This window comes from Callorhinus ursinus, unplaced genomic scaffold, assembly GCF_003265705.2.
Source record: "Callorhinus ursinus isolate GAN/ISIS: 27379988/994484 unplaced genomic scaffold, GSC_fseal_2.0 scaffold68, whole genome shotgun sequence".
NCBI lineage: Eukaryota > Metazoa > Chordata > Mammalia > Carnivora > Otariidae > Callorhinus > Callorhinus ursinus.
Window position 1 is genome coordinate 903,981 of NW_027397130.1, and position 15,829 is coordinate 919,809.

At 56.5% G+C, this 15,829-nt stretch overlaps 1 protein-coding gene across 13 annotated transcripts in view; it reads left to right on the forward strand.

Moving 5' to 3' along the window:
• The window catches only part of CCDC57 (coiled-coil domain containing 57), a 93,545-nt gene that overhangs the window by 25,547 nt on the left and 52,169 nt on the right, over positions 1-15,829 (forward strand). For all 13 annotated transcript variants that reach the window (XM_025859602.2, XM_025859596.2, XM_025859600.2 and 10 more), the window contains 6 exons: positions 508-670; positions 1,097-1,231; positions 5,999-6,221; positions 6,818-6,970; positions 11,529-11,632; positions 12,738-12,908. In XM_025859602.2, coding sequence (XP_025715387.1) covers positions 508-670; positions 1,097-1,231; positions 5,999-6,221; positions 6,818-6,970; positions 11,529-11,632; positions 12,738-12,908 — 949 coding nt within the window. The remainder of the gene's footprint in view (positions 1-507; positions 671-1,096; positions 1,232-5,998; positions 6,222-6,817; positions 6,971-11,528; positions 11,633-12,737; positions 12,909-15,829) is intronic.

Genomic DNA, 15,829 nt, shown 5'->3' on the forward strand with positions numbered 1-15,829 from the left:
CTCTGGACCTGCTTTTAGATGGACGTCGGTCCTCTGAGCTCTGGAGGCTTTCTCTGTCCTGGTGGCTCCAAGCTCCTCCGGCTCGGCCCACTGTGCTCTCTGGTGGTGGCTCTGAAACCTTCTCACATTTCTCTGCTGGAACCACATCTCTTTTTTCCCCAAGTTTGTTGGCTTTCTTCCCTTCTCTTCTTACGAGTGGGTTCTTTTGTTTCTTGAGTTTGGTCTTCCGTGGTGCTGGTTTCCTTGGTGTTGGGAGTCCCTGCTCCTCTCTGAACCTGAGCCTGCCCGCAGGTGCCCTGTCTCCTCCGTGTCCACACTGCAGACTCCTCCCAGCTGCGCCAAGCATGCCTCGTGTCCGCGAGTGCACGGGAATAGGGCCAGCCCACAGGGGCCCCCGAGGGACCCGACTGCAGTGTGGTAGCGCCCTCCCTCCACCCCATCACCTGCAGCACACCTTTGCTCTTCGTGTGCAAGACATTGACCTCCGTGCTTTTCCCGTCCCCGGAGGTACAAACAGCAGCTGTCCATGGCTGCGGAGAGGGAGCGGGGCCTGGAGCGTGAGAAGGTGCAGCTGGAGCTGGACTGGCGGCAGCGCTGTGATGGTGTGGAGAGGGACCACTACCGCAAGTCCGAGGACCTGATTCAGGCCCTGACCGAGGCGCGGGATCAGGTCTGTGTCCCCAGGCCTGTCAGGTTTCGTGCTGCACTGGGAGGGCCTGGGAGCGCCCTGTGGCTCATGGAGGAGGGCTCTGGGCTCTCACCGTGTTGTCGTTTGGATTGGAAGATGCCGAGCCTCACTGAGCCACGTGATGTGTAGCAACAAGGATGAGAGCAGCAAAGGGTGCCCCTGTCCTGCCCATAGTCTTTGACGGCATCTTAGTTTTGCTACATTGGTTGTTTAACTGCCCTAACTGACCAGTGCTGGGAGGATCCCTGGCCACACCCGAGCCTGGTGCTGCCACTCAGCCAGCCCTGACCACCGCGTGGTCCTGGGCCCCGGGGGCTGCTCGCTCATGTGTCTGCTGTCTGCTCCCCGGGAAGGACCCCGAAAGTTGGTGCTGCTACAGCAGGAGCTGAGGCCCACATCTCTTCCCAGGTTGCTGCCAAGCTCCAGGAGACAGAGCGGACGCTGCGTGACCAGGAGGTGGTGCTGAAGGCCTTGACCCTGGAGAGAGACCAGGCCGTGCAGGCGTTGAGGACACACGGGCTCCTTCCTGAGAAGGAGGTGCAGGTCAGTGCTGCCCCTCTCCTCCCTAAGCCTCGCCCGGGAAGGCCCACGCCCCAGCGGCCCGCTCCTTGAGCCTTCCCTCAACAGCGGCCGTGGGAGAGCGGGGCCACACAGAACCCAACTGGAGGTCGGTCTTCTCAGCCATGTTCCTTTCCTGTGTCTGTCGGCACAACAGGGGCCAGTCTGGCCCCCAGAAGACCTGAGGTGACTCCGTGCTCAGACTCGTCTTCATATCTTTAGCTCTTGAAATCTCAAAAACACCCACATTCCAACATTCTGCCGTACAGATGGGTAGTGTACCGTTGCTTCCGTGGCCTCCACAGAGCTGTTGTGGGGGTCACTGTGGGCCATGACCCCGTCCGCAGGGACTGCCTGAGTCAGGCAGGTCCGACGCGACCTCTGTCCCGGCCCTTCGATCCTGCGATGCTGAGGTCGGTGCCGTGGCCCGAGACACAGGGACCCTGCGGAATGGTTTGGAAGGAGCAGGGCCGGGCTCCAAGGTCCATGGTCAGAGGGGCAGGGGCAGCATGAGGTGGGGGAGCGGGAGGGGCACGTGGAGGATTTTTCCAGGCCCGTGAACAGTTCTTATTTCGTTTGACACACAGTAAAACACACAGATCTTCGGTGCACACAGGTCGGTGTGTTTGCCATGACTGTGCCCATGGGGCCCAGCCCCCCAACAAGATACAGAGCATTTCTGTCACCCTGGAGGTCCCCCTCACCCCTTCCCGTTGGTCCCCGCCTGCACCCCAAGGGCAGCAGCCGCTCAGACTTCTGGCTTGTCACAGGGACCCGGTGGGTAAGGTTTCCTCCAAGACGATGTGCTGGCTGTGTGTCCAGAGCCCAGCTTCTAACCAGTGTCAAGATATTTGTAATTTGGGGTGCCTGGCCAGCTCAGTCTGTAGAGCACATGACTCTTGATCTCAGGGTCGAGTTTGAGCCCCACGCCGGGTGTAGAGGTTACTAAGACGTACGTGTATATATGTGTTCCTAACTTGTCTTATAACCCGTGTGTGGGACCCAAGACCTCTACTTTTTCTCTCAAGAATTGTAAGTTCTGGTGCAGGCTCAGAGTTGACATCTGATGATCCTGTCTTGGTCATTCGTGAGAATTGTCAGAACCCAGGAAAATGACCCAGTGTCTGTGAGGACAGCTGGGCGGGAGCCACAGCCTTGGAGAGGACGTGGCACATGACCACAGAGGCTCCCTCAGGCCTCGACAGCACAGGGTAGTGGGAAGGCTCAGGGGCGGGATCCATGGGCGGCAGGGACACCAGTGTCCTTCCTGCCACATCACTGGCCACAGAGCCGGATCACTTACTCACTTTAAAAATTGTGAAGAATGCTTCCTGTCCTGGTAGCTTTGTCGGTGTTGGGGCTGATTTTGGAGGACATGGTGTACAGTCAGACGTCCGGAAGGAAATCCCAGGGTGCAGCCAAGGGCCCTCTTGTAATGGAAGCCTGCATCTCTCCAGGAAGGGCAGAACCAAGGGGCTAGAATTTATCCCAGAGACACGCGTCTTCACACCTGGTGTCTGAGCCACCGACATACAGCCATGGCCATGTTCTCCCTGCAAAGATCTCCTTGCTGACGGACAGCCTCCCAGAGCCTGACACTGACCGTGAGAGGCCCGCGGGCTGACGGGTGGCCCCGAAGAGACAGGTTCCGGTCCTAACCGCCAGCTCTTCGGGATGCGACCTCACTTGGAAATAGGGTCTTTGTGGGTGTAACCAGTTCAGATGAGCTCACTTGGGAGCAGGGTCCTGATCCAGTAGGACTGGTGTCCTTTTAAAAAGCGCAGCACGTGGAGACACAGGGAGAAGGCCAGGTGCCGACGGAGGCAGACACGAGAGTGACGTGGCCCCAGACCGAGGGACACCGAGGAGTGTGGGTCCACGCTAGAAGCTGGAAGAGGCAGGAAGGGTTCTAGCCAGGGTCCCCAAGGGAGCGTTTGCTTCCAGCCTGAGGCATGTGCCCCACAGTCAGCATCACAGGAAGCCCCAGCTCCCCACATGTCTCACCTCAAGGCCCCTGAGAGAAGCCATGTCGCTGGGAAATCTGGGAAACGCACCAGGGGAGGCGGCTTCCGGGGCAGCGCCAGGGGCTGTGTGTCCAGTAGTTCAACCTCTGTCCTTTATGAAAAGTCACTCACCCGGTTAAGTGCATGGAGGCTGAGCAGAGACCACGTCAGTCCCCCAGTGGTGACGGCCCCAGGCTCGGAAGCCCCGGCCCTCACGGTACGGGTCGCAGGGCAGTGCACAGCCAGTGCCACAGAGGTCACCACGCCATGTCACAGACGAGATCGTGGCTCTCGGAGCTGGCTGGGCTGCCCCGGGGTTTGGGGGCTGATGCTGCCATTCCGTCCTACAGATGAAGGAGCCAAGACCCTGAGAGGGGTATTCCCTGCCCCACAAGTGGCAGAGGGAGCATCTGAGCAGGGCCGGGCCAGCGGCAGGTCCCACGTGGCTCTGCTGTGGGGTCTGTGCAGGAGCAGCTGTGAGGTTTTGTGCGAGGCGTTCCAACGGGCATGGGAAAGGGAGGTTGGGGGTTTGCAGGGAAACAGGTGGCCCTTCCTGTCTGCAGTGTCCGCGGCGAGCAGTGGGGCCGTGGAGGGTGTGACGGGGGGAGGGTGTTGGAAACCTGAGGTCTGTGTTCAGTAGAAAAAGAGCTAGCTTCCTTCTGGAAGGAGAAGTGAGGTGTGGCCACTGCAAGAATTCAACAATCTCCGTTCAGCGGCGTGGCCTCGAACCAGGCCGACCCAAGGTCCAACCCGGCTCAGCTCCTGTTTGGCCCGGGGCAGGCTTCCTCTCGCAGCCTCCAGGGCACTTCCCGGCGCATGGCGTGGTAGTGGGTTGAGCACGCAGGGGCAGTGTGGAGACAGCGTGGTGGCTGGGTCAGGCCTCATTAACTCGAGCGTCCGTTCTTTCATCTGTGTGACGCGTCCCCTTCTCAGAACCTTGAAGGGGCTGTGCCCCAGCGCCTGGCCCCCCGAGCACATGGAGTCCCCTGTGGCAGACCTTTCAGGCAGAGTCTGGTTCCTCTAGTTGCCTCTTCCTGTGGGTCTTAATACGCGTCCCCGTGCACGTACTGTTTTTATAGAGTTCAGGTCGTGCTAATATATAATTTTGAGGGTTTTTTCCCCACTTCTGTGACAACTGTGTTTCATGTCCTTGTAATTCTTCAAAACACAGTGTAAATGGCTGTACATTTGACCATATGGCCCTTCTCTTCCCCGCGGCCGCTGAGCTGGTTAGCGCCTGTCATCCTAAGGCCGTGTCGGAGCTTGGTGGACGCTCACCTTCCCCTCGGTGGGTCAGTGCCGCAGGACTGGGCCGGAAGGAAGGCCTGGAGCTGCGGAGCCTGTGCGGCAGCCGGGGCGGCAGGGCCGTCGGCAGGTGCCTGTCTGTGGAGGCGGGGCCTCTGCTCGGGCTCAGACCCGGAACTGGGCAGTCGGCCCACAGGGCCGCGTTCCCTGGCCTGAGCCTCCGGCATCCTGGTCCTCTGCTGGGCTGTGGGCACACACTCGTTTCCTGGAACGCATCTGGTTTTCTGGTTGTTTACAGCCAGCAGCAGGCCCTGCTGCGGTGAGCCCCTCCTGGTCACTGTCGTTTCTGAAGGACGCTGCCACTGACCGTAGGGTTGCAAGGCGGTCGGGGTGTTCCCTTCCTGCACGCTGCACCCCAGCCCTCTGTCTCGAGGGTTTCAGTGGCTGTCATGAGGGGTCGGCAGAAACCTTGCATTTGCGCCCGTGCACACCACGTAATACCCTGTTTTCCTCTGATCACTTTCGGGAGTTTTCTCTCTACCACTGATCTTTTTTAGCAGTGGGATCGTGCTATGCTGTGATTTCCTTTGTGTTTATCTTGCTTTGGGTCTGGTGGACTTCTTGGGTCTGTGGACTTACCGTGTGCATCACGTTTGTTATAAATGAAGTACTTCTTCTGCCGAGCCTGATGACTCTCTCTTCGATCTCCCTCGGTGCTTGAGCTACAACACTTCCTGTTGCCACGTGCTCGCGCTCACGGAGCCCCGCTCTGTGACGTCTGGCCAGCTCTCAGTGAATTTCTCATTTCTCATCTCTGCGGGTGCTGTCTGGTTTTCTAAAATTATCTTCCATTCCTCTTCCTGTTATGTCCCTGTTTTTCTTTAAATCCTTGAGCATGTTTATGATCATAACTGCACTGAGGTCTTGGACCACCACTTAGCATGTCTTCGTGGTTCATCTATGTGATCGCGTGTATTAGAACTTCATTCCTTTTTGTGGCTGAACACTGTTCCACTGTGTCACGTTTGTTTTCATTCACTCATCCACTGGGGACACTTGTGTTTGCACATTTTGGCTCCTGTGAAAAACACTGCCGTGAATACGCATGTACAAGTTTTTAGGTGGACGTATGCTTTCGGGGTGGAATTGTGGGTCATGTAGTAACTCCGTGTTTAACCCCTTGAGGAGCCGCCAGGCTGTCTTCCCCCACGATGCAGCGGCACGTGACCGCAAACAGCCTTCACGGCGCTGACGGCCCCGTGTCGCCTGCCTCCTTGCAGCACAGTTCCTGCCTGTGCTTTCCATGCCAGCTGCCCCCGCGGGTGGGGGGTGGCTTCCAGGTTTCTCAGGAAAGGCTGCCTTTGGCCAACAGCAGCCTTGTCTTTGCGACAACTAGAAGTTCGGTGTTGTCAGTGGAGCCGGGAGGGCAGATGAGTGGGGTGCGGACACGGCCGGCCCTGACGGTCCTTCTGTAGCTGCGAGCATTCTCTTTCTTTCTTGACAGATGCTCCTAAGGCATCACGAGGAAGAAATAAGGGGAAGTTTTCCATCTAGTGAGATCCAGAGGCTCCAGGAGCAAAACACAAGCTTACGAAGGGCTGTTTCAGAGATGAGGAAAGAAATGGAGACCCTGAGTGACCACATTCTTCCTCCTGCCCCATCAGGGGGTCAGGCCTCCGACACAGAGCAGCCCCGTCCAAGCCCAGAGGCAGCAGCTGAGGCTACTGGTGAGTGAGGGCAGCAGGAGGAGAGGGGAGGGCAGGGGGACATGGGTCTCCACTGGGTCCAAGATGGGCTTCCCCTGGAGTCGTATGCATGAACGTCTGCTTTAAAACATTACTTCAAACTGTGGCAGCAGCATTTCCTCGGAGGGAGAGCGTCTTAAGTCTGTGCCTCTGTGCGAGATAAGTGTTTTATTGGTAAGGGGAAGAAGACCGTGAAGGCTGTGTACCTGGCACAGGGAGGTGGCTGGGCACTGTGTCCGAGTGGCGGGCAGCAGGCCTCTCCTCGGAGTGTCCTGTGCTGTAGCCGAGCTGGGCTCCGCCACATGCGCGGTTAGGAGGGGCCCAAGAATGGCCGTGACTGGAGGGCACCGGCTCTACCTCCACACTTGAGACACACTGTGCGCATGAAGGTGCATGAGGGGGCGCTGGGTGTCTGCCGGCCTGTGGAGCCCTCCTCGGTGAGCACCGAGGCCAGTGGCCATTGCAGGGGGCGGGCCGGGGGGGCAGGCAGCACCAGCCTGAGTGGGCCTCTGCCTTGGTGACGGTGGAGGGAAGTGTCAATGTGTGTGCCTGTGTGTTTACTCGTTTTTTGGGGGCAGATCACGTTACGGCCCTTGAAACAGAAATACGAAATCTAAAGCATAAATTTAAAACCTTGGAGGAACAAGTAGAAGATGTGTTAGATCCTTCAAAGAGGTCCTCCCCTCACACCGACTTTCAGCCCAGCGTCTACACCTCGGCCGAAGTCCCTGGTAAGAGTCCTTGTCTCGTCCTGTTGCATGCTCTGCCCCAGTAACACTACCTTTGTTTTGACTGAAATATAAACCCTACAGAAAGTCTCAAAATGCAAACGCACAGGTCAAAGAGTGGTCACAAAGCGTAGGTCCCTGTCCCTGCCTCCAGGAGTGCCCGGGCCAGGCCGTTGTCAGAGCGTTTACACTGGTTCACCTCTCTGCGTGGGCGCTCCCTGCCGCACCCCTGCTCCGACAGCACGCAGACGCCCCCTCGCCGCGGCTGGGGCGCTGGCTGGGTGGGGGGGCCCACCTGGGGGGCCGGGGGGATGGACGCAGGCCAGGCAGCGCCCTCGAGCTGCCCAGCAGGTGGTTTACGAGAAGCGAAGGGAGGAGCAGGACACTCCCCCTCTCGGTCACCCTGTCTCTGCTCAGGAGCTGGCTGGCTTCCCAAAGCTGGGATCTTTTATTTCTTTTTCTTGTGTCACGTTTCTTGGCTGGCATCTCCGGTACGATGTTGGTAACGGCTGGCTTTCTTCCTGATCCCAGAGAAAAATTTTCAACGTTTCACTTTAGTATTTGGTGAGGATTTGGGGGCTCAGGGTCCGAGTAAGGAAATTGCTTTCTCTTCCTGTTGTTGGCAGATCTTTGTTTTTTATTGTGCTTCTGTCAGTTTTGCTTAATGTGTTTTGAAGCCTTGTTGTTGGATGCGTACAGCCCTAGGATTGCTGTGTCTGTGACGGGGACGGACCCTTCTGGGGTCCCGGAACGGCCCTCTCTTCCCGGCGCTCTCCTTGCCCCGGGGTCCGCTCCGTGTGCTGTTGGTCACTAACCTGGCCTCCCCCCGGTGAGTGTCTGCTCGGCGTGTCTTCGGGATCCTTTCCCCTTTTAACGTGCTTCTACCACATTTGAAGTGAATTTCTTGTGGACAGCACATAGCTAGGTCAATTTCTGAAATGCATTTTGCTAATATTTCTAACCAGTATACTTACACCGTCCATGCTTGCACTTGTGTGGAGTGTAAGCAGCCGCTTCCTGCCTGTTTTCTGTCTTCCTGCTCGTGGGTCATCCGCACGTTGTTGATGTTCCATTGTCACGGGTCTGTGGTTGCTGAGGGCACAGCTTTGGTGGCTGCGGGACCACGGCCAGCTCCTGTCCACACTGCACAGCCTCCCTCAGAAGGCGGAGGTCAGCCTGCCATGCACGCCCCATGCCCACGGGGCTGTCACAAACCCCGCCTCTCCTACGTCAGGAGCTGCTTCAGGCAGGATTATCGCTCTTGCTTTGAACTGTCAAACATACTTTAAAAAACTCAAGAGGAGGGCGCCTGGGTGGCTCAGATGGTTAAGCGTCTGCCTTCAGCTCAGGTCATGATCCTGGAGTCCTGGGATCGAGCCCCGCATCGGGCTCCCTGCTAGGTGGGGAGCCTGCTTCTCCCTCTGCCTCTGCCTCTCTCTCTCTCTCTCTGACTCTCATGAATAAATAAATAAAACATTTTAAAAAAATAAAAAAATAAAAAACTCAAGAGGAAAGGTGGAGTCTGTGACATTCAGTTGGACACCTGCCCTTTGCACGTGTCCTCCCTGCGTCCTGATGTTCCACGTTCTGCGTCATCTGCTCTTAGGGCAGGTCTGCTGGTGCCAAGTCTTTCCGTTTATCCGAGAAGGGAAGGTATTTGCTGGTGTCAGAGGAGGAGCTTTCAGCCCTTAATCCAGTGGTGCCACTTCCTCCGAGAAGGCCTCTGCCATCCAACCCTTTCCCCGACCAGTCGCAGGCCGAGTCTGTTGCTCGGGGCAGGTATCTGATGGTGCTGTATCTGGACATATGCTTCTTTGGCTTATCATGTTGGGCATTGACTCTGAAGGTTATTATCTTTGCCAGATTTGGGGAGTTTTCAACCATGACTTCTGCACGTGTTTTCTCGACTCCGTGCTCTTTTTCCTTTTGGGAGTCTGACGACAAAACCCTCGCTCTCGTGTTCTCCCCCCCGGGTCCCTGTGGCTCTGTGACTTCTTTCCGTCTGCTTCCTCTGTTGTTCAGATGGACAATTTCTATGCCCCCCCGTCTTCAAGCCCCCAGGCCTGCTGTCACCTCCGTGCTGCTCCGGGGCCCTTCGGGGTACTTTTATTTCGGTTTCAGTTCTAAGATTCCGTTGTGTTTTTCTTTATCTTTGATTGCTCTGCTGAAACTTTTCTCTTTCCATTGTTTTAAGACTGTTGATACATTCTTGCTTTAGGTTCCTTGTTCCCTATTCCGCATGATCCCGACATCTGCCCTCCTCAGTGCTTCATTCAAGTTGGGGTTTTCCTGGTTATCGGTGTGATGAGAGACTCTGGATTGTGACATGCACATACCGAGTGGATGCTCTGAAACTCCGATCTTTATGACGTCTGTTTTATTCCCCTTCTGCGCTCTCGGGCCCTCCACCTTGCTTGGGCACAATGCACGTCTGTGTCCTGGCCCACTCTCTCGGGCTGGGTCTGAACGGCCACTTGGTCTCCAGAGCCTTTGCGATGATGCTGTTCTGCTGTGCCCCTCCTTGTGTGCCGCCCGAGGCCATGGTCCTGGCACTCCCCCCCCCCAGCCCCCAGCAGAGCTCAGCGCGCAACACTTTGGCTGTCTCCATGCTGCCTGGTTTCCATAGGGGCCCCTCGGGGACTTGGTGCAGAGTTAAGGAATTCCTTTCTCTGCCCCCCCCCCACACACACCGCACCCTCCACACATGCTCTTCCCAGGAGGGTGCAGGCGGCTGGTTCAGATGAGCCTGTGTCTGCACCAGGCCCACCTGCAGAGTCTCCCGGCCCTGTGGCCCTTCCACTGCAGGGAACAGGCCTGGCTGGGGCCGTTCTTGGTCCGAGCTCCCTGGTGCATCTGGGTTGTGGCTGCTCCAGCATCAGAGCTGGGAAATACAGGAAGGAAAACGACGTGGAGCCCACTGCGGAGCATCCCCAACCCCGGAGCCCCTGGCCCTTGCCCGCCAGGCCTCCTCTCACAGTCGCTTTGGGCTTTCAGCTGCACCGAAGGAGAGGGACGGGGCACGCACATGCTCTCTTGTCCAGAACAGCGAGCTTGCGTTGGTTTTTGAACGTTAAACCAACTTTACGTCTCTGGAATAAACTCAACACGTGATATATTCTTTTACTGCTATTTTACTGAGAATTAATACGTTTATGTTCGTGAGTGACATTGGCTGTACCCTTTCTTTCTCATGATGCCCATTGTCAAGTTTTAGGACCATGGGTCTGGCCTCAAATGTGTTGGGAGATGTTCCCTATTTCTGTTTTCTGAAAAAGTTTATATTAGGGCGCCTGGGTGGCTCAGTTGGTTAAGCGACTGCCTTCGGCTCAGGTCATGATCCTGGAGTCCCGGGATCGAGTCCCGTATTGGGCTCCCTGCTCGGCGGGGAGTCTGCTTCTCCCTCTGACCCTCTTCCCTCTCGTGCTTTCTATCTCTCATTCTCTCTCTCTCTGAAATAAATAAATAAAATCTTTAAAAAAAAAAAGTTTATATTAGACCTATGTTAATTTTTCCTGAACCAATTAATAGAATTCAACTCTGAACCCTTTGGGTTTAGGATTTTCCTTGTGAGAAGGTTTTAAAGTGTGAATTCAGTTTTTTTCACAGTAAAGGACGATCCCGATTTTCTTTTTCGTGTGTCACTTTTTGATACTATATTTTACTAGAAAATTGTCCATTTCATCTAGATTTTCAAAAATTGCCTATAGTATTGTCCTAAGAATTTTATTTTATTTTACTGTAATTTATTTATTTGAGAGAGAGAGAGAGAGAGAGAGAACAAGAGCGGGGCTAAGGGGCAGAGGGAGAAGCAGGCTCCTCCCTGAGCAGGGAGCCTGGATGCAGGACTCGACCCCAGGACCCCAGGATCCTGACCTGAGCCAAAGGCAGATGCTTAACCAACTGAGCCACCGGGCGCCCCTGTTTTTAAATTTTTTAAAAGATTTATTTATTCATTTGAGAGAGAGCACACGCAAGCAGGGGGAGGGGCAGAGGGAGAGGGAGAGAAGCAGACTCCCCCCTCAGCGCAGAGCCGAAAGCAGGACTCGACCTCACAACCCTGAGATCATGACCTGAGCCGAGATCAGGAGTTGCACACTCCACCGACTGAGCCGGCCAGGCGGCCCTGCGTTCCAGAAATTTTGATAAGCGGTGCAGTAATGATAATTCAGATCAGAATAATTTCTAACTTCCACTGATCCCTTCTTTGAGCTATGGTCGTAGGAACATTTCCCCAATTCCCAAGCGACTGGGAGGCTGGTGCAGACCAGCCTCCGCCAGGCACTAGGTGGCAAGGCCGTACTGTTTTCCTGCAGAGATTCCTGCTTCCTTGACATGAGGATGAGACTTCATCCCAAGAGCCTCTCAGTCTTTGTGGGGACCTGGCCCCTTCCACTCAGCTCTAGAGCGTCTTCACTTCCCAGTGGACGTACAGTGACAGTGGGCATCCCTAGGGAAGGGCAGTGAAGCGTGCACCTCTGTTCTGGACGGCACAGCCTCTACTCCCAGGACCTTCCCTGAGGCTTTAGGAGACCTGAGCCTGACAGAATCACTCTTTCTGCAGGAGGAGCTGCGTCAGCTGATGGTTCACCCATTGGGCTAGCACTCAGGAGGCTCAGGGACAGGGCACACCTCACGAACTTCCTGGTGGCCCGACTCAAGCGGAAGGTACGGCCTCCCCTTGACACTTGGGCTGGGCAGGTCTTCTGGCTGTCACATGTGGTCCCTAGAAGGCGCACAGGAAGACCTGGAAAATGAGCCCAGAGCCTGTACTCTCTGCCGCGCACAGGGCTGCTACCTGCCAGGGGGTGTGACACGCCGCAGCGTGCCCAGGTGCTGAGCTGTGGTGGGAGCAGGGCCAGCAATGAGCGTGCCCAGACGCCCCGGGAGCCTGCGTGGGGTCAGGCCACAGTCAAGCACTGGGCCAATGCCGCTGCTTCCTGGGACACGAGCTCTCCCCTGTCACATGTGTGCCCGTGCTTTATTGCTACAAATTCATTTCTCTTTTTTTAGTGTGTTTTTCATTGGGGTAAAATATACAAACATAAAGCTTACAGTTTTCAAGCACATGTTCAGTGACATTAACTATGTTCACAACACTGTAAATGTCACCACCATCTATTGTGCTCAGAACTTTTCCATCATCTGAACAGAAACTGTCCCCATTCAGCCCCAGCCCCACACCCCTTCCCCTGGGGACATCCGTCCTGCCGCTGGGCTGGATGACTCTCCTGGGACCGGGGACCCACGGCAGCTGTCCTTTTGTGACCAGCTCATTTCCCGCAGCACCATACCCTCGAGGTTCCTCCACAGGTGGATGGGGACTCCCCTTCCTGGCCCTCTCTCTGCCTTCCGTGCTCGTGCTCGCTCCGGCCTGTCCCTTAGCTCCCCCCCAAAGCCATGGCCTCACCCCCCCACCACACCACCTCCTGCCCCAAGCCCGGATTGCCCCCTACTGGTTAGCTGCATTTTCTGCACGTGTTTGTTTCCGCCTAAACTGGGTGCAGGAAGGGGTTTTAGGCCCTCTGCCTCTGTCCAGACAGTTTAAGGCCTGGATGCTCCCCAGCCAGCCTTGGGGTCCAGTGCAGGCTCTACCACAGGCACCCAAGTCCACACTGCAGGGGACAGGTGTGGGGAGCAACTGCATTAAGCCAGAGACCAGAGACTGACAAACGCATTTCCTTTCTGATCCGCCTGCAGTTTCTGCTGGGTGCCTCTGCTTCCCTGCCCTCCTACCCTCCTTCCTAACATTGCCCCTGAAACGGCCTCCCAGGTGCTGCAGCGACCCCTGGACATGGACACCATCCAGCACGAGCTTCCCCGTGAGGTGGACCAGGTGCACCTGGAGGTTTCAGAGCTGCGGAAGCAGGTGGCTGAGCTTGAGGAGCATCTTGGGAGCAGGCCACAGTTGCAAGCCTTGGACAAGGTGGCCCCTGGGAAGGAGGTAGGAGCCCTGTGCCGATTGCTCCTGCCACTGCTGTCCTGTCTGGGGCCTGCTGCAGAAGTCACTGGAATGGCCGTCTGCAGAGCCTTCCTGGGCCCCTGGGGTGCTGCGCCCCGCTCTCCTCCACTTGCGCCTCGGCTGGCTTCCGTGGTCAGACCTGGTCCGTGACCTCCAGGCCTTAGGATCCTGCCACTTAAAAGTCCAGCATAGGATGGGGCACCTGGGTGGGTCAGTCGGTGAAGCGTCCAACTCTTGGTGTCGGCTCAGGTCACGATTTCACAGTCATGACATTGAACGCCATGTCAGGTTCTGCGCTCAGTGGCGAGTCTGCTTGAGATTCTCTCTCTCTGCCCCTCCCCCCTCTCTAAAGTAAAGAAACAAGTCTTAAAAAAAAAAAGTCCAGCGTGGGAACCACCCATATGAAGAGGGCTGTTCTGTTTCCTCTAAAAGGGAGTCCCTGACTCTTGCTAGGAGGGCCCTGAAATTGAATGCAAAATTGGGTTTCTCCTTCGAGAGGACCCTTGTGGGGGATTCGCAGAGTGTTTGAGGCCGCCACCCCTTCACTCGTGGCAGTGGGGCTTCCATCCTGGTCCTGGCACCTGGTGTCCAGCGGGCTCTGTGGCTGGGCTAAGCCACGGTTCTGAGCTGTGGAGAGAGCCCTACAGCAGCCGTCCCCACAGATCTGACACACAGGCCGCTTCTCTTCTTACCGACGGCTGTGATGGGAAGGCTGTTAAGCGCACACTTTCTTACTCTGTCAGTTACCTGTGGTGACCTGGGTCACCTGTGATTATCTTTGGTGACCTGTGGTACCTGCAGTTACCCACGATGACCTGCAGTGACCTGTTACCCCTAGTAACCTGCAGTGACCTGTGTTACCTGTGGTGACCTACAGTGACCTGTGTTACCCATGGCGACTTACAGTTCCTGGGTTATCTGTGGTGACCTGCGGTGACCTGTGTTACCCGTGGTGACGTACAATTCCTGGGTTATCTGTGGCAACTTACAGTTCCTGGGTTACCTGTGGTGACCAGCAGTGACCTGTGTTACCCGTGGCGACTTACAGTTCCTGGGTTATCTGTGGTGACCTGCGGTGACCTGTGTTACCCGTGGTGACGTACAATTCCTGGATTACCCGTGGTGACTACAGTTCCTGGGTTACCCGTGGTGACCTCTGGTGACCTGCGTCACCCAGGGGGGCCTGCAGTTACAACTGTACCCTGGTGTCTGGGAGGCGTGGAGAGCTCTCTGGCAGCAGCAGCGGTGTAGACATAGAAGGCGGTGCTGAGGGGCGCCTGGGTGGCTCAGTCGGTTGGGTGGCTGCCTTTGGTTCAGGTTCTGATCCCAGGTTCCTGGGATCGAGCCCCACATCCGGCTCCCTGCTCAGCAGGGAGTCTGCTCCCTCTCCCACTGCCTGGCACTCTGCCTACCTGTGCTCTCTCTCTACCTCTCTGTCAAATAAATAAAATCTTAAAAAAACAAAAAAGAAGAAGGCTGTGCTGAGAGGCACAAGGGGGACTCGGCTCTAGGATGATGGCCGGCCCTGAAGGACTGGAGGGGAGGGGAGGTCCACTCCTCTCTGGCTCAGGAATGACAGGAGGGCCCGGGCAGGCCTAGGGATGGACGGACAGGTGAAGAACAGCAGCAAAGGGGAGGCCTTCAGGTCACCGGGAAGTGGGACCCAGAACCACCTGCACTGCCCTTAAGCAGACACCGCCTGGAGAGCCAGAGCCCCGGCCCCGCGCCAGGCCTCCCTCCACCCTGCAGCTCGAGGACACCATCCTGGCCATGGGGCCATATAGCCACGCAGGCAGGGGGGCAGCACGTCTGCCTTACCCCGTGTCCACCATTCATTCCAGGTGCTGCCCATGCTCGGCCCTGAGGTCAGCAGCACTAGGGGTTCTGTTAACAGCCTGGTTCGCAGATCCTGCTTGCTTAGAGGGAAGAAATCACGTGCATCAGCCGGATTTAAAATAGAGATGTTTAATTCTGTGACTGACAGGCTGGAGCTGAAATGACTGTGACCTTGGGGAGAAATCCAGTGGCTGGTCCCTGTGCTCAGACCAGGTCTACTGCAGGAGGGCCAGCACCTTGGCGGCCCAGGAGCCTTGAGCGCCACCAGTGCTGAGATCCTGGTTTCTGAATTTCTTGCTCTGCTGAGAGGAAGCAGGATAAGTGGCGGACTCCACCATGGACTCATGGAAATGGGGCAGAAGGATTCAGGCACCGAAGGGCTGCCAGGCATTGAACACACAATAAGCGGGACTCCCAGCTCTGTGCTAACTAGGAGAGGGAGGAGGGAGGAGGGCTGGTCCTTGGCCAGAACATCGTCTGCAGACACGGAGGGCGCGTACGCCAGGAAGCCATCCTAATGCACAAAGGAAAGCAGGGCTGGGACTCAGTGTCTCCCACTGGCGGTGGCTCAGTTACAGGGAAAAGAAAACTTTCCAGGGGGCAGCCTGCAGACACTCGTTCACTGAGGGATGCACTCGCGGACAGTGGGGCAGAGGGATGTGCTGGGCTTCAAAGCCGGCTGGGGGGGGGGGGGGGGGGAGAGGAGGGGGCTTGCAGCCTCACCGCTGACTCCAGCCAGGAGTGATGCGCTGAAGTCAGAGTGCCCACACTGTGGAGAGTGTGCCCATCAGGAGCCTGCAGGGACCAGGGAGACAGATGTCCTGTGGGGTCCTGTGCCCTGGGCAGGAGAAACAAACTGTAGGACACAATTGGACAGTTGGTTTGTGTGTGGCCCGTGTGTTGGGTCATAGTGTTGTATCTGTGGTAAATTTCTGGTTTTCATAACTGTGGTTACAAAGAGAATGTCCATTTTTAGTAAGCATGAACTGAAGCATTGAGGTGTAAATGAGCATGATGTCTCCACCCTACTGGCCGTGGTTCAGGAAGAAATGCATATGGCACGTGGG